Raw genomic sequence first — 27248 nt, 5'->3', positions numbered from 1 at the left:
CTATTTTACAACATAATCTCTGGCCAATGAGATGGTCTTATGATATCTTACTGGGAGGGCCTTTATGTCCACATGGTACCACACTACTTGTCGACGGTCGGAGCCAATGTCTTGCTGCGTCAATAACCTCCCCATCTTCCACGTACTGCTTCCCGCGGAGCGCATCGTTCATAGGGATCAAAAGATGGCATTCGAAAGGAGTGAGATTCGGGCTGTAGGGTGGATGAGAAAGAACAGTCCAATGAAGTTTTGTGAGCTTCTCTCTGGAGCACAAGGTTTTGTGAGGCCTTTCATCATCATCGAGAAGAAGTTCGTTTGCATCCGTATATCATCACGTATGTGAGTGTCCGCATGTTGTAACATCGAACGAGTCACTGCTGTGTGCGACTAGCCCGCACATGGGAGATTGGACAGGTTTGCGCCATGGTGACAGACGCCCCGCCCAGCCACTCACCATATGTCTATGTGCAGTGCCGGGAACCATCGGAACATCACGAAATTATAGGTGCTTAAGGTGGAATATTCTACGATGTCCTACAACAAATTCCGTTTTTTTTTTGTTTTTTTTTTTTTTTTTTTTCAACCGATGTTGGTCGAGAAAAACATGTGCTGCGCTACTCATTAAACGCCCTTGGCAATTAAGCTAAAATACATTGACTATGGACAGACTTGAAGATACCTAACAAAAGATAGTAAGAGACAAGAATGAATATAAATATGAGGACATATGCCTCTCCGTAACTGCTGACAGTTATTTGCACTGATACATACATCGAGTACACGCACCACATTTAGTTGCCTATATTCTGTTACCATACTGCTTCTATGTGGTCCTGTGAGCATAGCTCATCCACTGAGGATCTCCCTTTCCAGTCCTATTGCCAGTGTTAAGTAAGGGACATCATGCTATATTGTCAACTGGTAACTGTATTTTGCATATAAAGTATTCTACAGTGACTGTTGTTTTATCTATCTAATGTTACTTCTTATGCAAACCTAAGTATCTGAGTTATGTGGGAAAAGCACTTCTTATCTATTATGTAACGTTGTAACTTTGAATATCTGTGAGGGTGGGGACAACTAAGAACGAGCTCCACAAGCAAAACATTGTCAATGATCACTCCACTTCCAGTACCAGACATTCCTCCTTCACTCGCATTCGCTGCACTGTCCTACTCCCTCTTCTGCTCATGCAGCACCTTGGGAAGCCAGCAGCGACATTTGTCGATATTTCCTACTGGCAATCAGTTGGATATTTTTATATTATTTTATTGGTATCAGTTCTAGAGGACACAGATAATCCTAAGAAAACGAAGTCTTTGGCGACGGAGTAAAACTTTCTCGCACTTCTTGCCGTGTCAGTTTTGGGTAAAACATTAAGCTTTCGAAGATTACTTCCACTGTCTTCGTCAGGACTAAATGACTGTTGCTACTGAAGACGACGATGGAGGTAATCGTTGAAAGCTCGAGGTTTTGCCTTGAATTGAAAGAAGTCCCAGAATATTTTGTACATAGATTTTACTACTCCAAGCACTGAAAGAAAGTTTGTGCTGTTGCAGGAGACGCTGTCGGAGCTGTGCGGCTGGAGGCGGCGCAAACGGCGGCCGAGGCGCGCCTACAGCGCCGTGTCGCCCGGCCACAAGGCGCCTGCGCGGTCACTGCCGCAGCAATGCTACCAACACCAGAACCACCACCACCAGCAGCAGGCGGCGGCGGCAGCGCGACCTACCGGACGGCGAGCGGACGCTTGCGGCGAGCAGTTGGCACTCCTGCAGCGCGCCACGCCACCCAGGGCTGCGAGCAACGACAGCCAGGCCACGCTCACCACGTCGCTCAGCAGGATCAGCATCGGCGCAGACGAGCTGCCCGCCGCGGCCGCCGCCGCCGACCGCCGCCTAGACGCCAACGGCTGCTGCCACCACAAGCTGGAGCTCATCAGCGAGCACTACTCCAACGAACGCACCAGCGACGGCAACGCGCCCACAGCGGCCGAGGAGCGCTCCTCCGTCAGCAGCCTCGCCAAGAAGATCCGTGACGGCACGCGCACCATCTTCAAGCGCGATGTGGCCACCTCCACTGCCTCTGCTACGCCCGCCAACGCGTCCGAGCAGCGGCCGCTGCCAGAGCCCGGTCGCCGTTCGCCCAAATTGCGGCACGCGGACTCGCTCCATTTGAGCATCGACAGCGCCAAGAGCACCATCAGTAACTCCAGCTTGCAAGATATGGACGAGATGGAATTCGACAGTTCCGAGTTGGCCCACTACATGGGCGAGCTTAATGAACAGGGTCTGGCTCGGTAGGAGACGCCATACATCGGCTGTCCATTCTTGAAGACCCCTAGAAGGTCATCTTCAAAAGCATCAACAAAAACCACCTAAAACTGATGTATATTGTCTTGCTAGAACACTGTTTTCTCGCTATGAAACAGTACGTTTGCGTAGTTAAATTACTCGACCCTTTAAAAACAATGCATGTCCCACAACATTGTAAGAAATACCCTGACACATAGAGTTAGCTCACACAAGCGGAGCGTCTGAGGTTACAAGGCGTCTCTCATCAGCCAATCAGTGCGTACGGGAAATGACGTGGAAGCAACCGAAACATAGTCGTGGGTTGTTTGATCACGTTATTTTTCCATCTTCGCTTTTCCTCAGTATAGGTGTTATAACTGCACACCCTAAACCAATCTCGCAAACATGTTTGCATTTCTCGACCATCTGTGGTTTACAAGCAGTATGAAGGAATACTTCCAGTCATTATGCCCCCTGTTCTCATGCAATCGTCCCCCTCTAAAATACACTGAAAAGAGAATAGCTAGACTGCTTGCGATTCTGGGACGGCTGTTGGCAGCAACTAAATAAACTATGAGATTGTAAATCCCGGGAAATAAAGAGAGAAAACTCAAGTAGTTCCTCCAAGTGTACCTTTGCAAATTTCCCAAAACAGATGAGAATGACGAAATGAGTGAGATAGACGTGGAAATTGTAGTGCTGCATAAGCCGGGTGCTTGGATAGTTACACCCGTGTCGTGCTAAGAAATCTGCAACATTTATGGATTAATAAAACACAATATTGTTACTCCTTAACGTGAAGAGGATCGTGAGAATATACTTCGTTCGAGCAGGTCACCCACGCCAATGTCTTGTCTCAACACGTAGTTTCCTATATCCGCAAAAATTTATCTGAATTTTTCTCAGGTACATGGTTTGGGGATTCATTTTAAAAAGCGATAGTACATTTCACTGTGGAAGAATCTATTTTCTTGCTTTGACTGAGGTAAAACATGTATTTCTGTGTTTATGAATTAGCTTAACCCAGTATGCCTTCTTGTATAAACTGAACAAACATGGACCTGCGAAATCTATGCTGTTCATATTACAAGACAAGCAGTACTCTATCGAAGATTACACTGACTGGTTACCACTTGATAGTATATCATAAGCTGATAATGGACAAGTTGTCTCCATCAGCACTAACTGAATGAGGTAGTGGACCTATCTGCATATTAGACCCGTACTCGGAAGTAAGGCTCAAATGCCCAAACTACCGTTTTCGGTTAGATTTCTTTGGTTTCTCGAAATAACTTCAGGTGAATGAAAGGGATGATTCCTTCAGCAAGGCCACGAATGATTCTCTCAGTCTTCACCCATATGAGCAATTGTTCCAACGATATCGATTTCGACAAGACATTAAACGCTTATCTTATTTCCTTCGGTATGGATCATGTTCACACACTGTGTAGTAGATTGTATGGCTGCATTATACATTGTCCAGTCATATTAATGTGATCACCTGTCAAAAGTCTGAATAAGCCCCTTTTGCAGTGCGAGACGTGCAGGAAAAATGTCAGTGAGGTTCTGAAAGGTACCAACAGGTATGTGGAACCGTCCAGACTCTAGTGCTGTGACTAGTTACTCAAGGTTTATTGTTTTAGGATCCATGGTGCAGACAGTCCGATTGAGGTGGCTGCACAAATTCTTAATTGGGTTTTAGTCTGGGAAGTTTTGTGGCCAGCGTAGTACGATAAACTCATCCTGATGCTCTTAGAACCACAAATGTAACTGCGTGTGGTGTGACACTTTGCAGTGTCCTCCAAGTAGATGTCATCGTATCGAGGAAAAAAAAGAGCATATAGAGGTGTACATGGTCCCCAAGATAGATGCATACTTGTGTCGATCCGTTGTGCCTCCCAGAATAACAAATTCACCCAAGTAATCTCACGTAAACATCTCCCCATACCGCAACCTTCCCTCCTAGTTGAAGTGAGTTTGCTCTCAGCCGTTTATCGCCATTTACGCCAACGACCATCTATCCGATGGAGAATAAAACGTCATTCATCTAAGAAGGCCACCTTTCGCCACTCTGTGAACATACAGTTGCGGTATTGGCGTGCAAATTGCAAGCTTCGCGGTCTATGAACAGCAGTCAGGATGGGAGCATAAACCAGGCGCCTGCCCAACGGTCGCTCAACAGTCGTTGATGAGACACTGTTGGTAGCCCCTTGGTTCATCTGGGCGATCAGCTGCTCAACAGTTGCACGTCTATTCGCCCTTACAAATCACCGCAGCTGTTGTTCACCCGTGTCGTCTAAGGCTTGTAGCGCACTACAGTTGGCTTGGCTCCCATTTTTGATAGAGCTCTTTGGCCATTTAAGGTACACTGTTCGGTGGCAGGTGAACAGTTTATAGCCGTAATGGAAATGCTTCCCCCCTTGGCGCGGCAGCCATGCTCATACCCATTTGGACTTGAGATAAAGCGCTCCGTTTCCGCATTACGATAATGAGTGCGCTGTTTTTCGGCGACCCCACTACGTGCTTTATATGCACTCCATTGTAAGTGCTGGCACTTACCTTCTGTCAGTGGTTATTGCGCGTTGAGGTTACGTTAATGTGATCGGGCCATGTATATTGCCACACATTACACTTCTTGGCTCTAACACGGAAAAGGCGTAAAGAAAGGCTTCATGTTGCTTCTTGTCAGAAATAATACGAGATGAGTCACTATCTCGGATAAAGGATTGCTCGTTATTTTCGTGAATATGAAGAGGCCAAAGTGACGAATGAAATTCATGGAAAAACTAAATCAAAAGAATCAGACAGTTTTCAACACGTTCTTCCCGCAAATCAATCCAGTAAAGATTCCGAATTAATGTCACTAACGTGAAATCATTATTCCAATGAAAATAACGCGAACTTTCGAGATTCATGTAGCTGAAAGCAAAGGGTGGTGTTTTCTTTGTTTGCCCAGTGAGATATATAATCGTGTTTTGTAGATGAGTAACAATAAACACAGGTAGATAATGTGATCACTACCCTGAATTCGTAGAACGAAAAAAATGAAAAACTCTACCACGTCCGTTGTTACTGAAACGGTAACGGAAATGTATTTTTCAATTTTCAGTACCTCCCTGGACGTCATTGGAGTTGGCGTATCTAAAATGCGGCTACGCAAAGATATTAAGGACGTAGTTAAAGAGACAAACGATGCCACCGTGACTCAGTTACTGACTGCAATAGCTATTATTGGCAGTGGGAATGGAATACCGGAGGGGGATCTAAGTAAACTGAGACTGTCAAATATTTCTGAGGTTGAAACGAGACAGTCAGGAAAAACTCTCTGCATGTAATGCTCAATCTGATCTCAAAGATGAGGAGGTTTGTGAAATTCATGATTTCGTTCTGCAGTGCGTTATTGGACGCACGGTTCACTAGCAAGGATTACCGTCAGATTTATTTAGTAGCAAATTAGTAGGCTTATTAAGCGTGTATTCGTGAAATGATAGAAAATAAAGGTATGGCTGACTGTGTTACTCCACTGTTTTGCACGTTGGAGAAGGAAGATTTTCGACTCATTTCCTGAAAGAAAAACTAAAACACCTTTTACGTGTAAACGGCCTTGCTTTACGTTTGGAATATCGTCCCACTGTTGAACAATGGCATTTGGCTGTATGATACTCAAAAATAACATCAGGAGACGAGCGTCTAGTGTGTAGTTTCAGATAACTTGCGAATATTTTATCCCTCTTTTACAACAAAACTATCTAGTCATATGTTGCTCAGCTGACATTAAACTTCAGTAACAGCGTAGTATACAAATTTAGTAGGTAACGATTATACTGTAGTTCTTTATAATGAATTGCTTTTTAGGACTGTGAGAAATGCCCCGAGCTGTTCATGTACTTGGTTTTTTTCTCTTAAATATCCTGTAAATTGCGACGAATCAACAAATTATTCTCAATCTTAAATTGTTATTTTCATCAGAATCAAAACGACACAGGGCTTACATATCTATATTTTAAGACTTTTTTTAGTTCCTTGAATTTAAGTATAATTCCCTTTCCAAAAGCAACTGTAAAGTCCTTACTGAGAAGTCCTTTGCCTCAATAAGAGTATAAGAGAAGACACCTGTAAGAAGAGTTTCACAACGCAGAAAAATTTGCTACACGTTACTACTTAAAACTAAACTGTGTCACAGTAGCTTGTATCATTTGGGAATACGCAACTGAATTTTCGCTATGAATGTACAAAAAATTCTTATTTGCATTTACCGTATGAAAAATTCTTGTTTGCATATACTTCTTAGACTCTACACCATGCTGTTTAGAAACATCTGGTGTCTTTAACGATTCCTTCAATCTGATTGCATACGTTGCTGTACGTAAGAAATTTATTTATTATGTTGTTGTTTCTGTGTATGTCCCGGTAATATCTATAATTCGAGTTTTGCTAAGAGTTGGTGTCTGCTTGAGCAGCTTTTTCTTCCGAAGATTAGTTACAAATGTATGTATTTTTGTGAATAAATTCGTATCTCTCCACTCACTTGCTTTTTCATTTCTTAACGTGTATAGCATATTTTCCAGGTTGATCCTACCGAACATCCGCAGCGTAAGCTGGCTTTTGCCTTTCGGTGGTATAATGAAATGTAACGAAAATGGTTTCAGACGTCGAAGACCAGCCTCGGTATGCACCTGTGAATAAATAGGTGCCCACCAAAGAATAATTTTGTTTCTTTAGTAAAGGAATAGTTCAGTCAATGCAAGACGAGTTACTGAGTAACACTAATGTTTCTGAAACACATGAAAACAAACGTGAATAAGAAACTGGAACATGAATACAACAGATGGCGAAGTTCGCCTTAAAATTTTTTGAATTACATACAATGTGAGATTCAGCATACAAGCAGAAAAATCAGTCATCCATCTACTTCCATGATTACACATTCTCCACTGCGCGCTGGTAGAGTGGTATAATTTCGAATAGTCTGCAACGTAGGTGGTGCTCAGATATTTATTCTCCTGAATATAGTAAGTGTTATCAAAAAGTGAATTTGTACTTTCAGTATTTAATTTACCGTGTTTATCCGAAAAATAAATAAACGCTCTCTAGTTCTAGGACAACTAAGCTGTCAGGTAGAGAGAGTCTCGGTCCGGTTTGCATACACAGTGAAAAGAAACTTCCACACTTATTAACCTATCAGTCACCCTCAGGATGTTGCTCAGTAGTTCATAAGTAAAGCTATCTCACTTAAGTAATCCGTTACTGTGGATAATCCTTAGCTAATTGGTAAACCAAGCTAATTGGTAAACCAGGCGATGAGGAATAGAACTGTCATACACACGCCCAATGGACTAACATAGCGCTGTCACTATCTTTCGTGTAGTTGAGACAACAGCCACGTTTCCAAATAAAAAAATAAAACCTATTGATATTCTAATATTTTCGTTTGTAGAGAGTAAAAGAAAAATACGACGGTTGTTCAATAAAGAATGATCATAATGGAAAATGCCTCCCTTCAGATTAGGGATTAGAGAAAAGTTACATCTGGCTAAATCAGGAATATAGGAGGGAAGGGAGGGATGCACTTCACACTGATTTTGCAAGATATTGAGTAACAACATTCCCCATTATACATGCGTGTCCAGGTAGCACATGGTGATAAAGCATTCCAGTACTGTCAAAGAAAATATGAGGCCCATAATTTTCCCAGCAGAAACAACCACTTTTGGTTATTTGGGAGTTGGTGGTGTATATTTCCACACTGAGCATCGCTGTTTGCTCTCAGGATCGCATGTTGTAGTAAGTTTCATCAGCAGTGATTACCTTTGAAGGAAACTCCGGATAATCAGCTTCAACAACTGGATGCTCCACTCTCACAATGACAGCAACGTTGTAGATATTTTCTTCCGTAAGAGCTGTAATTCGAGTGCCATGTCTTTAAATCATGTAAACTGTCTTAGACCTGTGCTGTCGGAGAGAACACACTCACCTGTAGCATTGCACGGCCCTCACCTGAAGAGTCGTTGCCAATTCCGAAGCCGCATGTTATTCATCGCGCGTCGACCCCATTGTTGTGGTACGCAGTACTGAAAAGTCTCAGTTTCCCACAGGCAGGAACCAGGAGCGCTGTCAATGAAACTACTACAACTTGTTGGTAACGCATTTAGCTAACAGAATATCATAAGATTAAACTGTATTATCGCCGCAAAAATCTTGTTATCATTCTTTATGAAAGACCCCCCGCACAACACAGAAACGTAATTCAGCCGTAAACACAATACAGTCGCACGTGAACTCATGTTAATTGAAAGATCACTGTGGAGGAGACTACTTGATGAGACCAGAAACCGACTGCGGTTCGTGGGGCCAGGAAGGTAAGTAGATAAGTAAGTAAGTACCGTGCATATAATTGGGATTCATTTTCGCTCACGCAATCACGCAAGAGGATATTTTAAGAATACGGAAAATTATATAAGAGGAAGTTAGTACTGGCGTTGTCTGAGCTGAGAAATTAATTAAAGGTGTTACAATTCTCGTGGAGCTTAATAACTGCAGTATTCTGCCAAGACAAAACAGTAACTTCAATACAGATTTAGTTTGGGACAGACGCTGATAAACTACTCAAAAATGTTTTGTACCACCTGCGCGAGTTTCATGGAGGTTTCATTATTAATTTTTCTCAGTAATCTTTTAATCTCACGAAATCAATCCATCCAGTATCCAGTATAATGGAGGTAACAGTCAACCAGCTTCCTCAGAGCAGTTGATTGGAGAGTGTCGTCTCGGGAACGGGACAATGCGGCTTCTGTGCTCTGGCAGTTTGCCCCCGGGCTTTCAAGGGACACTCCGATCCCAAAATCGTGTGTGCATCGTTACTTTGTGGCTAGGAGTGTTGTCAAACGGGAATTTCTGCCGGTATAGTCGTACGCCACTGCGATATCATTCCAGCATTCAGCCGCTATGTTTCTTCATTAAAGCTAAGACACTTGTACACCGGTATCTTGGGGCACAGAACGTTGAAAAACTTCCTCCTAGTAGTTGCCTCGGTCAACACGAGCTGATGGCTGCACTCTACATGTTGATCAAAAGTACACTACTGGCCATTAAAATTGCTACACCAAGAAGAAATGCTGATGTTAAACGGGTATTCATTGGACAAATATATTATACTAGAACTGACATGTGATTACATTTTCACGCAATATGGGAGCACAGATCCTGCGGAATCAGTACCCAGAACAACCACCTCTGGCCGTAATAACGGCTTTGATACAGCTGGGAATTGAGTCAGAGCTTGGATGGCATGTACAAGTACAGCTGCCCATGCAGCTTCAACACGATACCACAGTTCATCAAGAGTAGTGATTGCCGTATTGTGATGAGCCAGTTGCCCGGCTACCATTGAGCAGACGTTTTCAATTGGTGAGAAATCTGGAGAATGTGCTGCCCAGGGCAGCAGTCGAACATTTTCTGTATCCAGAAAGGCTCGTACTGGACCTGCAACATGCAGTCGTACATTATCCTGCTGAAATGTATGGTTTGGCAGGAATCGAATGAAGGGTAGAGCGACGGGTCGTAACACATCTGAAATCTAACGTTCACTGTTCAAAGTGCCGTCAATGCGAACAAGAGGTGACCGAGACGTGTAATCAATGGCACCCCATACATCACGCCGGGTGATACGCCAGTATGGCGATGACGAATACACGCTTCCAATGTGCGTTCACCGCGATGTCGCCAAACACGGATGCGACCATCATGATGCTGTGAACAGAACCTGCATTCATCCGAAAAAATGACGTTTTGCCATTCGTGCACCCAGGTTCGTCGTTGAGTACACCATCGCAGGCGCTCCTGTCTGTGATGCAGCGTCAAGGGTTACTGCAGCCATGGTCTCCGAGCTGATAGTCAATTCTGCTGCAAACTTCGTCGAACTATTCGTGCAGATGGTTGTCGTCTTGCAAACGTCCCCATCCGCTGACTCAGGGATCGAGACGTGGCTGCACGATCCGTCACAGCCATGCGGATAAGATGCCTGTCATCTCGACTGCCAGTGATACGAGGCCTTTGGGATCCAGTATGCCGTTCCGTATTACCTTCCTGAACCCACCGATTACATATTCTGCTAACAGTCATTGAGTCTCGACCAACGCGAGCAGGAATGACGCGATACAATAAACCGCAATCGCGATAGGCTACAACCCGACCTTTATCAAAGTCGGAAACGTGGTGGTACGCATTTCTCCTCCTTACACGAGGCATCACAACAACGTTTCACCAGGCAACGCTGGTCAACTACTGTTTGTGTATGAGAAATCGGTTGGAAACGTTCCTCATGTCAGCACGTTGTAGGTGTCACCACCGGTGCCATCCTTGTGTGAATGCTCTGAAAAGCTAATCATTTGCATATCAAAGCATCTTCCTCCTGTGGGTAAAATTTCGCGTCTGTAGCATGTCATCATCGTGGTGTAGCAATTTTAATGGCCAGTAGCGTATTTGCACAGCCCTATCTAAGGCAGAATTGACCACCAGGTAGCACGAGATACGGACCCGCAAGTATAGGAAGAGGTGGAGAGTGTTGTATGGTCAGTGGATATGCAGTAGCAGCAGATTGGGTTGGTCGGAAGAGCTCAGTGACTTAGAAAGAGAAGTAGTCATTAGATGTCATCTGACTGATAACGAACAGTTCAACGCTTATAAACCTCTCCAAGTCGACTATTGCTGACGTGACTGTGAAGTCGAAACGCGAAGGAACAGTCTCAGCTAAATCAAGGTCAGGCACACCCCATACACTGTAGCAGAGGTACCGTCATTCAATGTTAAAGGTGTTTGTATAAAACTTCCAGAAGAACTAGTACAACAGGAAATAACGAATCAGCTCCGTACTAGATGAATAGAAAAAATTTGCAGAAACAACAAGACGTCCAAGAAACAATGTAAAAACCACTTACATTGTAAAATACCGTACATGAAAGATCAGCTCTGCTTCGCAATTAAAATCAGTTAAAACTAAGTGCACAGTAATGAATTCATTCATTGCATCCAATAGATCATTAACTTGCTCACAAATTGTCAGTAATTTTAACCAGACACAAACAATTATGCAAAGGGGCAAATTCTACTTCAGGTCTTAAAAGTACGTACACACTGAATAAAGAGCGGTTGGTTAAAGAACCATGAAGCAATCTCAAATGACGTCCGACTGAAAGTGGCCAATCAAACAGGCATCTGACAATGACGTGATCCCAAGTCATACAGCGAGTAGTGGTAATACACTGAAGAGCCAAAGAAACTGGTACACCTGCCTAACATAGTGTACGGCACCCGCGAGCACACCGAAGTGCCGGAACACGACGTGGCATGGACTCGACTAATGTCTGAAGTACTGTTGGACGGAACTGACACCATGAATCCTGCAGAGCTGTCCATAAATCCGTAGGAGTACGAAGGGGTGGAGATCTCTTATGAACAGTACACTGTAAGGCATCCCAGATATGCTCAATAGTGTTCATGACTGGGGACTTTGGCGGCCAGCGGAAGTGTTTAAACCTAGAATAGTGTTCCTGGAGCCACTCTGAAGCAATTCTGGGCATATGAGGTCTACCATTATCCTTCTGGAATTGTCCAAGTCCGACGGAATGCACAATGGACATGAATGGATGCAGGTGATCAGACAGGATGCTTACGTACGTGCCACCTATCAGAGTCGTATCTACATCAGTAGTTCCACATCACTCCAACTGCACACGTCCCGCACCATTACAGCGTTTCCACCAGCTTGAACAGTCCCCTGTTGACATGCAGAGTCCATGGATCATGAGGTTGTCTCAATACCCGTACACGTCCATCCGTTAAATACAATTTGAAACGAGACTTGTCCGAAAAAAAAAAATGACTCTGAGCATTATAGGACATCTGAGGTCATTAGTCCCCTAGAACTTAGAACTACTTGAACCTAACTAAGCTTAGGAGATCACACACATCCATGTCCGAGGCAGGATTCGAACCTGCGACCGTAGCGGTCGCGCGCTTCCAGAGTGAAGCGCCTATAACCGCTTGTCCACTGCGGCCGCCAGACTTGTCCGACCAGGCAACATGTTTCCAGCATTAACAGCCCAATGCCGATGTTGACATACCCAGGCGAGGCGTAAAGCTTTGTGTTGTGCAGTCATCAAGAGTACACAAGTGGGCCTTCGGCTTCGAAAGCCCATATCGATGACGTTTCGTTGAATGATTCGCTCGCTGACACTTGTTGATGGCCCAGTATTGAAATCTACAGCAGGGCTGCACTTTTGTCATGTTGTACGATTCCCACCGCAGCGATATCGGCAATTTTATCGGATCCCTGATATTCACAGTACGCTCGTGAAATGATGGTACGGAAAAATCCCCACTTCATCGGTACCAGGAAGATGCCGTGTCCCATCACACGTGTGCCGACTATAACACCACATTCAAACTCACTTAAAAGTTGATAACCTGCCATTGTAGCAACAGTAACCGAAGTAACAACTGCGCCAGACACTTATTGTCTTATATAGGCGTTGCCGACCGCAGAGCCTTATTCTGCTTGTTTACATATCTCTGCATTTGAATACGCATGCCTATACCAGTTTCTTTGGCGCTTCAGTGTATAATGTGTGTTGATCAGGCTGAATCAACCGTACATTCAGCAGCCCACGCTAACTTATAACATTTGTAGACATCCAGCCAGCAGAGAAAATCCACTTCTTACAATACACTCACATAGGAAAAATCGAAGTCTCCAGGTTCCGCCTCGGAAACGACCAGCCGGCTACTCCCGAAGCAAATTGCGCCCGGCCTCGCCGTATCGTGAATACCTGGCCAGTGCACTTTCCCTTGTTGCCACCGTCCGCAGTCACGGCGTACTGCCAAATTCAATGGCCGTTTCCTGTATTGGTATCTGCTAGCTGCTCGTTGCTCGCTTGCTCTCCAAAACAAGACTCTTCTCCAGAAGTTCCTCGCTGTGGCGCCGATGTCGCAATGGACGTTGCACAGCGCCGCCACTGAGATACTCGAGCATCCAAGCTGCAACGGCGTCGCGAATTTTAAACGGCCATGGCTGAGTGACGTCTTGTGACGGTACATATTGTTACATGTGATCAAGCGTGTTGTTTAAATAAATTAGCTTTCATGCTTTAAAAACTCTTTTTACTATTAACCAATCACAGTGTACACGCACGCCAGATATCGGCGATTTCCTTTTGTGCACTCATTCGTTCGCAAATAGTCTGCCGTTGGCATATTGTAGGAGCACACAACACGTTTTTCACATACTGAAGCAGAAGTGTTGTTAACCCTTCTTTTCTACCCTAATACTACTATGTTGTGTGTTGTTTGTTGTTGTTGTTGTGGTCTTCAGTCCTGAGACTGGTTTGATGCAGCTCTCCATGCTACTCTATGCTACTGCAACCTACATCCTTCTGAATCTGCTTAGTGTATTAATCTCTTGGTCTCCCTTTACGACTTTTACCCTCCACGCTGCCCTCCAATGCTAAATTTGTGATCCCTTGATGCCTCAGAACATGTCCTACCAACCGATCCCTTCTTCTAGTCAAGTTGTGCCACAAACTTCTCTTCTCCCCAATCCTATTCAATACCTCCTCATTAGTTATGTGATCTACCCATCTAATCTTCAACATTCCTCTGTAGCACCACATTTCGAAAGCTTCTACTCTCTTCTTGTCCAAACTATTTATCGTCCATGTTTCACTTCCATACATGGCTACACTCCATACAAATACTTTCAGAAACGACTTCCTGACACTTATATCTATACTAGATGTTAACAAATTTCTCTTCTTCAGAAACGCTTTCCTTGCCATTGCCAGTCTACATTTTATATCCTCTCTACTTCGACCATCATCAGTTATTTTGCTCCCCAAATAGCAAAACTCCTTTACTACTTAAAGTGCCTCATTTCCTAATCTAAATCCCTCAGCATCACCCGACTTAATTTGACTACATTCCATTATCCTCGTTTTGCTTTTGTCGATGTTCATCTTATATCCTCCTTTCAAGACACTGTACATTCAATTCACCTGCTCTTCCAAGTCCATTGCCGTCTCTGACAGAATTACAATGTCATCGGCGAACCTCAAAGTTTTTATTTTTTCTCCCTGGATTTTAATACCTTCTCCAAATTTTTCTTTTGTTTCGTTTACTGCTTGCTCAGTATACAGATTGAATAACATCTGGGAGAGACTACAACACTTGTCTCACTCCCTTCCCAACCACTGCTTCCCTTTCATGCCCTCGACTCTTATAACCGCCATCTGGTTTCTGTACAAATTGTAAATAGCCTTTCGCTCGCTGTATTTTACCCCTGCCACCTTTAAAATTTGAAAGAGAGTATTCCAGTCAACATTGTCAAAAGCTTTCTCTAAGTCTACAAATGCTAGAAACGTAGGTTTGCCTTTCCTTAATCTTTCTTCTAAGATAAGTCGTAGGGTCAGTATTGCCTCACGTGTTCCAACATTTCTACGGAATCCAAACTGATCTTCCCCGTGGTCGGCTTCTACAAGTTTTTCCATTCGTCTGTAAAGAAATCGCGTTAGTGTTTTGCAGCTGTGACTTATTAAACAGATAGTTCGGTAATTTTCACATCTGTCAACACCCGCTTTTTTGGGATTGGAATTACTACATTCTTCTTGAAGTCTGAGAGTATTTTGCCTGTCTCATACATCTTGCTCATCAGATGGTAGAGTTTTCTCAGGATTGGCTCTCCCAAGGCCGTCAATAGTTCTAATGGAATGTTGTCTACTCCCGGGGCCTTGTTTCGACTCAGGTCTTTCACTGCTCTGTCAAACTCTTCACGCAGTATCGTATCTCCCATTTCATCTTCATCTACATTCCCTTCCATTTCCATAATATTGTCCTCAAGTACATCGCCCTTGTATAGACTCTCTATATACTCCTTCCACCTTTCTGCTTTCCCTTCATTGCTTAGAAGTGGGTTTCCATCTGAGCTCTTGATATTCATACAAGTGGCTCTCTTTTCTCCAAAGGTCTCTTTAATTTTCCTGTAGGCAATATAATATCTATCTTACCCCTAGTGAGATAAGACTCTAAATGCTTACATTTGTCCCCTAACCATCCCTGTTTAGCCATTTTGCACTTCCTGTTGATCTCATGTTTGAGACGTTTGTATTCCTTTTTTCCTGCTTCATTTACTGCATTTTTATATTTTCTCCTTTCATCAATTAAATTCAATATTTCTTCTATTACCCAAGGATTTCTACTAGCCCTCGTCTTTTTACCTACTTGATCCTCTGCTGCCTTCACTACTTCATCCCTCAGAGCTACCCATTCATCTTCTATTGTATTTCTTTCCCCCATTCCGGTCAATTGTTCCCTTATGCTCTCCCTGAAACTCTCTACAACTTCTGGTTCTTTCACTTTATCCAGGTCGCATCTCCTTAAATTCCCACCTTTTTGCAGTTTCTTCAGTTTTAATCTACAGTCCATAACCAATAGATTGTGGCCGAGTCGACATCTGCCCCTGGAAATGTCTTACAATTTAAAACCTGGTTCCTAAATCTCTGTCTTACCATTGTATAATCTATCTGAAACGTTATAGTGTCTCCAGGATTCTTCAATGTATACAACCTGCTTTCATGATTCTTGAACCAAGTGTTAGCTATGATTAAGTTATGCTCTGTGCAAAATTCTACCAGACGGCTTCCTCTTTCACTTCTTACCCCCAGTCCATATTCACCTACTATGTTTCCTTCTCTCCCTTTTCCTACGCTCGAATTCCAGTCATCCATGACCATCAAATTTTCGTCTCCCTTCACTACCTGAATAATTTCTTTTATCTCATCATACATTTCTACAATTTCTTCGTCATCTGCAGAGCTAGTTGGCATATAAACTTGTACTACTGTAGTAGGCGTGGGCTTCGAGTCTATCTTGACCACAATAATGCGTTCACTATGCTGTTTGTAGTAGCTTACCCGTACTCCTATTTTCTTATTCATTATTAAACCTACTCCAGCATTACCCCTATTTGATTTTGTATTTATAACACTGTATTCACCTGACCAAAAGCCTTGTTCCTCCTGCCTCCGAACTTCACTAATTCCCACTATATTAACTTTAACCTATCCATTTCCCTTTTTAAATTTTCTAACCTACCTGCCCGATTAAGGGATCTGACATTCCAAGCTCCGATCTGTAGAACGCCAATTTTCTTTCTCCTGATAACGACGTCCTCTTGAGTAGTCCCCGCCCGGAGATCCGAATGGGGGACTATTTTACCTCCGGAATATTTTACCCAAGAGGACGCCATCATCATTTAACCATACAGTAAAGCTGCCTGCCCTCGGGAAAAATTACGGCTGTAGTTTCCCCTTGCTTTCAGCCATTCGCAGTACCAGCACAGCAAGGCCGTTTTGTTTATTGCTTCAAGGCCAGATCAGTCAATCTTCCAGACTGTTGGCCCTGCAACTACTGAAAAGGCTGCTGCCCCTCTTCAGGAACCATACGTTTGTCTGGCCTCTCAACATATACCCCTCCGTTGTGGTTGCACCTACTGTAAGGCTATCTGTATCGTTGAGGCACGCAAGCCTCCCCACCAACGCCAAGGCCCATGGTTCATGGGGGGGGGGGGGGGTCTGTTTTCTGTGGCAATCCGATGAAAGAGTTTGGGTTGGACGAATGCCTGGAGAACCTTACCTACCAACATGTGTAGTGCTAGCAGTCAATTACGGAGGTGGTAGTGTTGTGGTATGGGGGTGTTTGTCGTTGTTGGGTTGTGGTCTCCTCACTGTGCTTATGGCGACGCTAAAACCGGAAGGGTACAAACAAATTTTACAGAATGTGCACTGCTTTTTGCTTTAGCATGATAATGCAGAACTAGCACTCATGAAAGAAAGGATACTGTGGAGACATGGCTTAGCCACAGCCTGGGGGATGTTGTGTTTCGGTAGCTCAGTTGGTAGAGCACTTGCCCGCGAAAGGCAAAGGTCCCGAGTTCGAGTCTCAGTCAGGCACACAGTTTTAATCTGCCAGGAAGTTTCATATCAGCGCACACTCCGCTGCAGAGTGAAAATCTCATTCTGGAAACATCCCCCAGGCTGTGGCTAAGCCATGTCTCCACAGTATCCTTTCTTTCAGGAGTGCTAGTTCTGCATGTTTCGCAGAAGAGCTTCTGTAAAGTCTGGAAGGTAGGAGACGGATACTGGCAGAAGTAAAGCTGTGAGTACCGGTCGTGAGTCGTGCTTCGGTAGCTCAGTTGGTAGAGCACTTGCCCGTGAAAGGCAAAGGTCCCGAGTTCGAGTCTCGGTCGGGCACACAGTTTTAATCTGCCAGGAAGTTTCATATCAGCGCACACTCCGCTGCAGAGTGAAAATCTCATTCTGGAAACATCCCCCAGGCTGTGGCTAAGCCATGTCTCCACAGTATCCTTTCTTTCAGGAGTGCTAGTTCTGCATGTTTCGCAGAAGAGCTTCTGTAAAGTCTGGAAGGTAGGAGACGGATACTGGCAGAAGTAAAGCTGTGAGTGCCGGAGGTGAGTCGTGTTTCGGTAGCTCAGTTGGTAGAGCACTTGCCCGCGAAAGGCAAAGGTCCCGAGTTCGAGTCTCGGTCAGGCACACAGTTTTAATCTGCCAGGAAGTTTCATATCAGCGCACACTCCGCTGCAGAGTGAAAATCTCATTCTGGAAACATCCCCCAGGCTGTGGCTAAGCCATGTCTCCACAGTATCCTTTCTTTCAGGAGTGCTAGTTCTGCATGTTTCGCAGAAGAGCTTCTGTAAAGTCTGGAAGGTAGGAGACAGATACTGGCAGAAGTAAAGCTGTGAGTACCGGTCGTGAGTCGTGCTTCGGTAGCTCAGTTGGTAGAGCACTTGCCCGCGAAAGGCAAAGGTCCCGAGTTCGAGTCTCGGTCAGGCACACAGTTTTAATCTGCCAGGAAGTTTCATATCAGCGCACACTCCGCTGCAGAGTGAAAATCTCATTCTGGAAACATCCCCCAGGCTGTGGCTAAGCCATGTCTCCACAGTATCCTTTCTTTCAGGAGTGCTAGTTCTGCATGTTTCGCAGAAGAGCTTCTCTAAAGTCTGGAAGGTAGGAGACGGATACTGGCAGAAGTAAAGCTGTGAGTACCGGTCGTGAGTCGTGCTTCGGTAGCTCAGTTGGTAGAGCACTTGCCCGTGAAAGGCAAAGGTCCCGAGTTCGAGTCTCGGTCGGGCACACAGTTTTAATCTGCCAGGAAGTTTCATATCAGCGCACACTCCGCTGCAGAGTGAAAATCTCATTCTAAAAAAGTAGGATATTTATCAGTTAAAAATAAACTGAAAACTTCAGGAAAAAAATACAAAAATAAATAGATGAATAGGATGGGAAAGGCTTTAATGACTCTCTCATACAGATTAGCATGCAAGTCACAAGCAGTAAGAATGATTTCGACTTTTAACTTGCCAATACTTTGTGGGTCCTTTCAAGGAAGGAAAAAGCGAATGATAATTGAAACATATTTTGCTGGATTCCTTCGTTTCTGCTGGTATGTAAAACAAGAAAAGTTTTTCATTAAACTTTAAAAGACCCTGTAATACCTTCTTGTTCTCAATAACACACAAACCTGTGTTTTTAATCTTAAAGGTGCATCGTCCCTCATCTGTTTGATTGCCCATAGACGTTTTTCAAACAAATTTATTATAAAATGTAGTGAGTTTCTTCTGACTGGTCAGATTTTAAATACAAAACAGTAACTTAAACTTTTAGATAACAGTGGCGTACTCAGAATTATACACTGTAATAAATATTTCCTATTGGTTACTTATGCCATTATTCAACTGAATAAACATGAGTGTCGATAATTATTGCAAAAGTTTGAGTATATATTTCCTCAGCAGATACAGTGTAAATATCAGAGCTACCACACCCAGTTTTTACTTAGCATAGAAAGGAAGAAAGCTGAATTTGTTGGAAACACTTGCGATCAACAGATTTGTGGCTCACAACACACACACTTAAACTACCGAATTCAGCTTAGCACTTCGTCTCTCTTCTATTTCACATAACATTCACTTCTATGTAATGTTTGTGAGTTTTTTTATTAATATAAAATGCATTCTGGCAATGGAAAGAAACACGTTTATGAAGAAGAGAAATTTTTTAACGTCCAATATAGACTAAAGTGCTGAAAAACCTTTCCTGACAGGATAGAGTAGCATGGACAGCTGCATCAAATCAGTCTTCAGGCTGAAGACCATAACAACAACAACAACATTCGGTGTAAAGTATAAAGCAGAATGTATGCATAAAGAAGCGTTTTAGTGTAATAGCGTGGTGTGGGCTTAAAGGCCAAGAACGTCACAAACTACTATTATCTGCAAGAGAAACAGAGCAACGGTTGCAGCGACTGTACACTGGAACTGTGTAGAGAGAGACAGGCGCTTGACAGCCTCCGACCAATGTTAATAACAGCCTTGTGAAGCACAGAGCTACAATATTGATCCAGAATATAACATTTGCATGACAACTAGACCATCCTATGTGGTTAATGCGGAATTCCCGAATCGCTGAATTCGCTTGAGTTAGTTAGTTTGTCAGTTAGTTCCGTAGATAATCTGAACGACTCTTTTATCAAATGAAATGGAACAAGGCTGTTTTAACAGGAATACATGATTAGTGTTAACATTCGTGAAGACATTACGTTATAGCTTGTCATGCCACTGCACTTAAAATTAGCTTTTTTTTAACAGGCTACCAACTTTTAAACGGAAATTCGTCCATGACATAGAAGTTGTCCAGAAAAAATGATTTTTCTTTATATTATAATCTTGCTTTACTACATGTCAGCACATGTTATGATACAGTGCAAATCAAAAAAAAAACTTTGTTCCTAAATACTGAACTACTTGCTGAGACGCTGACAGCTTTAATAACAGGTAACAGAGGTCATTTTCTCCGCTATTGTTGTAGCTATGGATATCACTGTTCTTCTCATATTGTGATGTATTATTTCTGACGAATTTCGCTGACGAGTGTACGTATTGTGATGATACAGTTAAAACAGCCAATTTCTTGAAGAGGTATTTCATGAAGACCGCGGGTGAACACCAAGTATTATTCATAATCTTCGCTTTTTTGCAATCAATACTTTCCTTCTAAGTGAAAAAGTACCTCATAAAACTAATCCACACGACATTGTTGAGTGAAAATATGAGAAATATGTCAGGAGATCGAGTCGTTTTTCTAAGACTAGCATTAATACGAAGAGAGAGAGAGATAGTGAACTTCATTGTTTGAGAAGCTTAGTAATAAGTTTCTTCCAGTTCAATTTTTCATCGACATGTTTACCCAGACATTTGGAGCATTCTACACTATTTGCTGATTCCTGTTCATGTCCTCCATTGGTTGCCGATTTGACTCCATTAATTGTACATCACTGAATACAGCGTGTTTTCTCAAAGTTTAAGGAGAGTCCATTTTCAGATAACTCCTTAATAATTCTTTGCACTACATCATTAACAATCTGTCCTGTTGCTTTGTTTTGACTTCCGTCAAAATATGTAATTATTTTTTGTAATTTGCAAGTAATGTCTGCGCTTCACTTATTCTGGCCTTTATATACATATATGTCCTCTTTACGTGAGATTTTAATTCCCCTAGTTATCCATGGGTTACTTGTCTTTTTTATGGATTTTCTGTATAACTTATTAGGAAAGCTACTTTCAAGTATTGAAACAAATTTACTATGAATAAAATTGAATTTGACATTAGAATCTCTTTCAGTATATACCTCATACCATACCACCCGTTTAAAGTTATTCTAGAAACACTGTATCCTGTTGTCATTAACAAGCCCCACTGCTTTGTATGTACCTGCCTTAAATGTGTACGGTGTGTTGCTCATTTCTACTACTTGTGCATCATGATAAGATAGTCTATTAATTACTGGGTGTATGTTAATTGTTTTTATCTGGCCAATATCTACAAAAATGTCATGAGTCAGGGTCCTACTATCTTGCTGCAAACGAGTTGGAAAGTTAACCACTGAAATTAGATTGGAACACCCACATAATGATTCCAGGTCATTTTTGTTGTACATATCTTTTAAAAATATCTGCACTGAAATCTCCACAAGCTACTAACTGCCCATTCTTATCTGACACGTAGCTCAATAGTGCAGCTATATTTCCAAGTAGCTGAAAGTTCCCTAGAGGGGATCTGGAGACAGTTACGATTACAAGAGAAGTATTCTACAGCAACAGTTGATACGAAACTGACATGTAACCTTAGTCATAATATGTAATTGTGATTTCTAGTGTCGGTTCGTAGACGCACAGATGGTGTGGCAGTATACGAGTGCACTGTTTCGCTTTTTCATAACACTGAAAGGGTATACACTCGACCGAAAGGATTGATTTAAAACCAGGGTCACTCTTCTCACTATACTTTTACTTTTAATTGTGTTCATTGACTTTGCTCAATGATGAATGCGACTTCAAACTTCTGCATTTTTTAATTCCGATAGTTAAAAAGTGCCTTTCGACCTCATAAGCTTACTTTTCTTTCACCAGAGTCTATAAAAATAGGTGCACGACATATGACATAAGTTTCAGAAGCAACCCTACACTTAAAGTATTCATCAAACGAAAGTGTTTGATTATAACGATCGCCCGTAATCTTTGAGGTGAAAATTGTGCAGGCATAAGACGATGCCGAACTCAGAATTTTGGGACAAGGAACAAAAAATAAAGTATTTCAGGCGCTATGGGGTCTTGAATCAGCCATCTGTATGAGACACGTACAGTATCTTCTGAAAAGTACCCGGACACCCATTAGTGGACATCCATAGTGGTATGTGTAACCTTCGCTTTTATGATGACTTGAACTATGCAAGAGACACTTCCAGTGAGGTGTCCAAATATCTGTGGAGGAATGGCATCCCATTATTCCTCAAGGGCCAAAGCTGAGGAAGATAGTACGGCTGGAAACTGGGAGCTGGAGCAAAGTCTAACTCATCCCAAAGGTGTTCATCGGGTACAAGTCTGGTCTCTCGGCAGACTAGTCCATTTCAGAAAAGTTACTGTCCGCTGACTATTGTCTCACAGATGTTGCTTAATGACAGGGTGATTGTCGTGCTGATACAGTCATCGTCTCCGAACTGTAGTACATAGCAGACAGTGCTGTAAAATGTATTTCTATCCTTCCACATTTAGCGTTTTCTTGAGCTTTCAGGGGACCACACCCTGACAACGAAAAGTGCCCGGACCACGTTCTCCGTACTTCACTGTTGACACTACACATGATTACAGATACGGCTCCCCAGGTATTTACCAAACTCAAACCCTTTCATCTGATTTCCAAAGGATATAACGTGATTCATCACTTCAAAGGCCGGCCGGAGTAGCCGAGCGGTTCTGGGCGCTTCAGTTTGGAACCGCGCGGCCGCCACGGTCGCAGGTTCGATTCCTGCCTCGGGCATGGATGTGTGTGATGTCCTTAGATTAGTTAGGTTTAAGTGGTTCTAAGTTCTAGGGCACTGATGACCTCAGAAGTTAAGTCCCAAAGTGCTCAGAGCCATTTGAACCATCACTTCAAAGCACCCGTTTCCAGTCATCATCTGTCAGTGGCGTCGCTATTAGCAACACCTCAGGCGCCGTTTTCCAGTCATCATCTGTCAATGGTGTCAGTGTTTGCAACACCTCAGGCGTCCCTCTACGTCAGCCACAGAAATGTGTGGCTTATGAAGAGTTCCTCGACCGTTAGACTTCATTTTTTTAACTACCTACTTACAGTTAATATGCTAGCTAAAGTGCTAGTAGTAGTTCGATTTTTTACAAGCACGCTCCGCTATGCTCGACGGCCACTGTCCTTTAGCATGTGAAACCTGCCTGGTCTTTTAGTGTGATTGTTCATTGGCGTTTCCACTCCACAATCACAGCACCATCAGTCTACTGGAACAGCTTTAGCAAAGCTGAAATTTCCGTGATAATCTGCCACTCAGGTGACATCCGATTATCAGTCCTCATTCGAAGTCATTGAGCTCTCCTGGTCTACCGATTCTGTTGCTACTGCTTCTCCAGTGACGACACAATGCTTCAAAAATGGTTCAAATGGCTCTAAGCACTATAGGACTTAACATCTGAGGTCATCAGTCCCCTAGACTGAGAACTACTTCAACATAACTAAGCTAAGGAAATCACACACACCCATGCCCGAGGCAGGATTCGAACCTGCGACCATAGCACCTGCGCGGTTCCAAACTGAAGCGCCTAGAACCGCTCGGCCACAGCAGCCGGCCACACAATGGTGTCCCGGCTCCTTTTTTAGCAGCAGTTCGACCTCTTTCGACCTCTAGCGGTCAATTGTGCATTAGATGGGAGTGTCGTGATACTTTTGATTTGATGGCGTATTTGTACACTTGGCGTAGTTGTATACATGGAAGAATCTTGGAGATACTAAAAGGTATCAGATAGATTATATAATGGTAAGACAGAGATTTAGGAATCAGGTTTTAAATTGTAGGATATTTCCAGGCGCAGATGTGGACTCTGACCACAATCTATTGGTTATCAACTGTAGAGTAAAACTGAAGAAACTGCAAAAAGGTGGGAATTTAAGGAGATGCGACCTGGATTAAGTGAAAGAACCAGAGGTTGTAGAGAGTTTCAGGGAGAGCATAAGGGAACAATTGACAGGAATGGGGGAAAGAAATACAATAGAAGATGAATGGGTAGCTCTGAGGGATGAAGTAGTGAAGCCAGCAGAGGATCAAGTAGGTAAAAAGACGAAGGCTAGTACAAATCCTTGGGTAACAGAAGAAATATTGAACTTAATTGATGAAAGGAGAAAATATAAAAATGCAGTAAATGAAGCAGGCAAAAAGGAATACAAACGTCTCAAAAATGAGATCGACAGGAAGTACAAAGTGGCTAAGCAGGGATGGCTAGAGGACAAATGTAAGCATGTAGAAGCTTATCTCACTAGGGGTAAGACAGATATTGCCTACAGGAAAATTAAAGAGACCTTTGGAGAGAAGAGAACCACTTGTATGAATATCAAAAGCTCATATGGAAACCCACTTCTAAGCAAAGAACGGAAAGCAGAAAGGTGGAAGGAGTATATAGAAGGTTTATACAAGGGCGATGTACTTGAGGACAATATTATGGAAATGGAAGAGGACATAGATCATTACAAAATGGGAGATAAGATACTGCGTGAAGAGTTTGACAGAGCACTGAAAGACCTGAGTCGAAAAAAGGCCCCGGGAGTAGACAACATTCCATTGGAACTACTAATGGCCTTGGGAGAGCCAGTCGTGACAAAACTCTACCAGTTGGCGAGCAAGATGTATGAGACAGGTGAAATACCCTCAGACTTCAAGAAGAATATAGTAATTCCAATCGCAAAGAAAGCAGGTGCTGAAAGGTATGAAAATTACCGAACTATCAGTTTAATAAGTCACAGCTGCTAAATACTAACGCGAATTCTTTACAGACGAATGGAAAAACTGGTAGATGCGCACCTCGGGGAAGATCAGTTTGGATTGCGTAGAAATGTTGGAACACGTGAGGCAATACTGACCCTACGATTTATCTTAGAAGAAAGATTAAGGAAAGGCAAACCTACGTTTCTAGCATTTGTAGACGTGGAGAAAGCTTTTGACAATGTTGATTGGAATACTCTCTTTCAAATTTTAAAGGTGGCAGGGGTAAAATACAGGGAGCGAAAGGCTATTTACAATTTGTACAGAAACCAGATGGCAGTCATAAGAGTCGAGGGGCATGAAAGGGAAGCAGTGGTTGGGAAAGGAGTGAGACAGGGTTGTAGCCTCTCCCCGATGTTATTCAATCTGTATATTGAGCAAGCTGTAAAGGAAACAAAAGAAAAATTTGGAGTAGGTATTAAAATTCATGGAGAAGAAGTAAAAACTTTGAGGTACGCCGATGACATTGTAATTCTGTCAGAGACGGCAAAGGACTTGGAAGAGCAGTCGAACGGAATGGACAGTGTCTTGAAAGGAGGATATAAGATGAACATCAACAAAAGCAAAACGAGGATAATGGAATGTAGTCAAATTAAATCGGGTGATGCTGAGGGAATTAGATTAGGAAATGAGACACTTAAAGTAGTAAAGGAGTTTTGCTATTTAGGAAGTAAAATAACTGATGATGGTCGAAGTAGAGAGGATATAAAATGTAGACTGGCAATGGCAAGGAAAGCGTTTCTGAAGAAGAGAAAATTGTTAATATCGAATATAGATTTATGTATCAGGAAGTCGTTTCTGAAAGTATTTGTATGGAGTGTAGCCATGTATGGAAGTGAAACATGGACGATAACTAGTTTGGACAAGAAGAGAATAGGAGCTTTCGAAACGTGGTGCTACAGAAGAATGCTGAAGATAAGGTGGATAGATCACGTAACTAATGAGGAGGTATTGAATAGGATTGGGGAGAAGAGAAGTTTGTTTCACAACTTGACTAGAAGAAGGGATCGGTTGGTAGGACATGTTTTGAGGCATCAAGGGATCACAAATTTAGCATTGGAGGGCAGCGTGGAGGGTAAAAATCGTAGAGGGAGACCAAGAGATGAATACACTAAGCAGATTCAGAAGGATGTAGGTTACAGTAGGTACTGGCAGATGAAGAAACTTGCACAGGACAGAGTAGCATAGAGAGCTGCATCAAACCAGTCTCAGGACTGAAGACCAACAACAACAATTTGTAAACTGATGTGATTCATGAGGAACAACTGCCTGCCTCATGGTAGTTGGTGGCGCTTCTTTATAAAAGGATACACAATATTGTGTGATATGGCCAAGATGGAGTTAACAAATCATTACTGGTTGTTGAAGGTGGAGTATTACTCGTAGCAAGTAGACATGCGTTCATTATATGGCGCAGGAGGAGGTAGGGCGTCGATAGCTCTTTGCATGCAAAGAGAAAAGTTTCGGAACACATGACATCCTAAATAGCCGAAGTTTATCGCAGTGGCTAGAAACGTATGAGAAACAGAGTCGTTCAAACCAAAGAGAGTAGACAAACGTCGTTGACCAAGAGCTGTACATACAGTAGAATTTGTGGAGATGATGTTGGGTCGTGGAGGGGAAGGTTCATCAATATGAAGTTGGTCGCGAAAAGGACATTCCGAGACTTGCTTCATACCGAGCACTGGTGGAGCTGTAATTTCAGCACTATCATGAACAAATGCTAAAATGGATTACCCTGCACACTGCCACAGTGTCGAACTTCAATAGCTTTTGTCGTTCATGAGTAATTCCTTGTTTCAATCGTGATTTTGGTTTCTACTGCCGCACCGGCCACCTTCGTCTCAGACCACCACCAGCTTTTCTCCGCCAGTGCATGCATTGAGACTCGACGATGTCGCTTTGGACAATTGCTGTGAGCTTAAGTCTTTGCTACAGGGTATAATATAGTCATGTCAAGAGATAAATAAGTATTCACTTCAGATAGCCAGTTTAGGATTCTCTGCCATCTATAAAATTTTGGTCAGAAAGCTTTGGGATACCGAGTATGTGGTTCACTACCTTAAATCTCAGTTAGGAAACTGCATAAAAACATTGGGATTAATAACGTTGTAACAGAGACGCGTACTCAGGCTTGCTCGTTTTAACTAACAAACCAGAACCAGTATTTTATCAGTCTGTTTCCTTCAGATAGCCGTAAATGAAAGTACAATTATTAGAGTTTTCTTATTATATCACTGTAAAGGGTTTGGTAGCGGGAGATTTCGTTTTACAGTCACAATCGTCCATCTCGACCAACGAAAGGGCAATGAGAAAGAGCATGCTTATTGCCTTATTTAAGTAATAGAGCTAGACGAGTGAGTAAAATATCAATTATTGGTTCGAAATAATTTGGAAATCACTAAGCATCTGTTTCAAATGCATCACCGTAATTTTGCACAATATGAAAGAACTTACTTGGAAACGTTTTTACGTCGAAGAGATCTGAGTCTGTGACTTTGTTACATTTGC

The 27248-nt window shown here is 42.8% G+C and overlaps 1 protein-coding gene and 2 non-coding genes across 3 annotated transcripts in view; all 3 read left to right on the top strand.

The window, feature by feature from the left end:
- Positions 1 to 6818, top strand: part of LOC126336935 (pyrokinin-1 receptor-like) — an 896681-nt gene extending 889863 nt beyond the window's left edge. The window contains exon 5 of the mRNA XM_050001110.1: positions 1560 to 6818. Within this exon, the coding sequence (XP_049857067.1) occupies positions 1560 to 2300 (741 nt within the window). The 3' untranslated portion in view covers positions 2301 to 6818. The remainder of the gene's footprint in view (positions 1 to 1559) is intronic.
- A 10698-nt stretch (positions 6819 to 17516) lies between these two features.
- On the top strand, positions 17517 to 17591 carry Trnas-uga (transfer RNA serine (anticodon UGA)). Its single transcript has one exon. It is a non-coding gene; the product is annotated as a tRNA-Ser (tRNA).
- Positions 17592 to 18416: 825 nt separating this feature from the next.
- On the top strand, positions 18417 to 18491 carry Trnas-uga (transfer RNA serine (anticodon UGA)). Its single transcript has one exon. It is a non-coding gene; the product is annotated as a tRNA-Ser (tRNA).
- The last annotated feature ends 8757 nt before the right edge of the window (positions 18492 to 27248 follow it).

The sequence above is a fragment of the Schistocerca gregaria genome, chromosome 2 (assembly GCF_023897955.1).
Source record: "Schistocerca gregaria isolate iqSchGreg1 chromosome 2, iqSchGreg1.2, whole genome shotgun sequence".
NCBI classification, from domain to species: Eukaryota; Metazoa; Arthropoda; class Insecta; order Orthoptera; family Acrididae; genus Schistocerca; species Schistocerca gregaria.
Note: the sequence above shows the minus strand (reverse complement) of the source record. Positions and strands in the feature narration are given on the sequence as shown.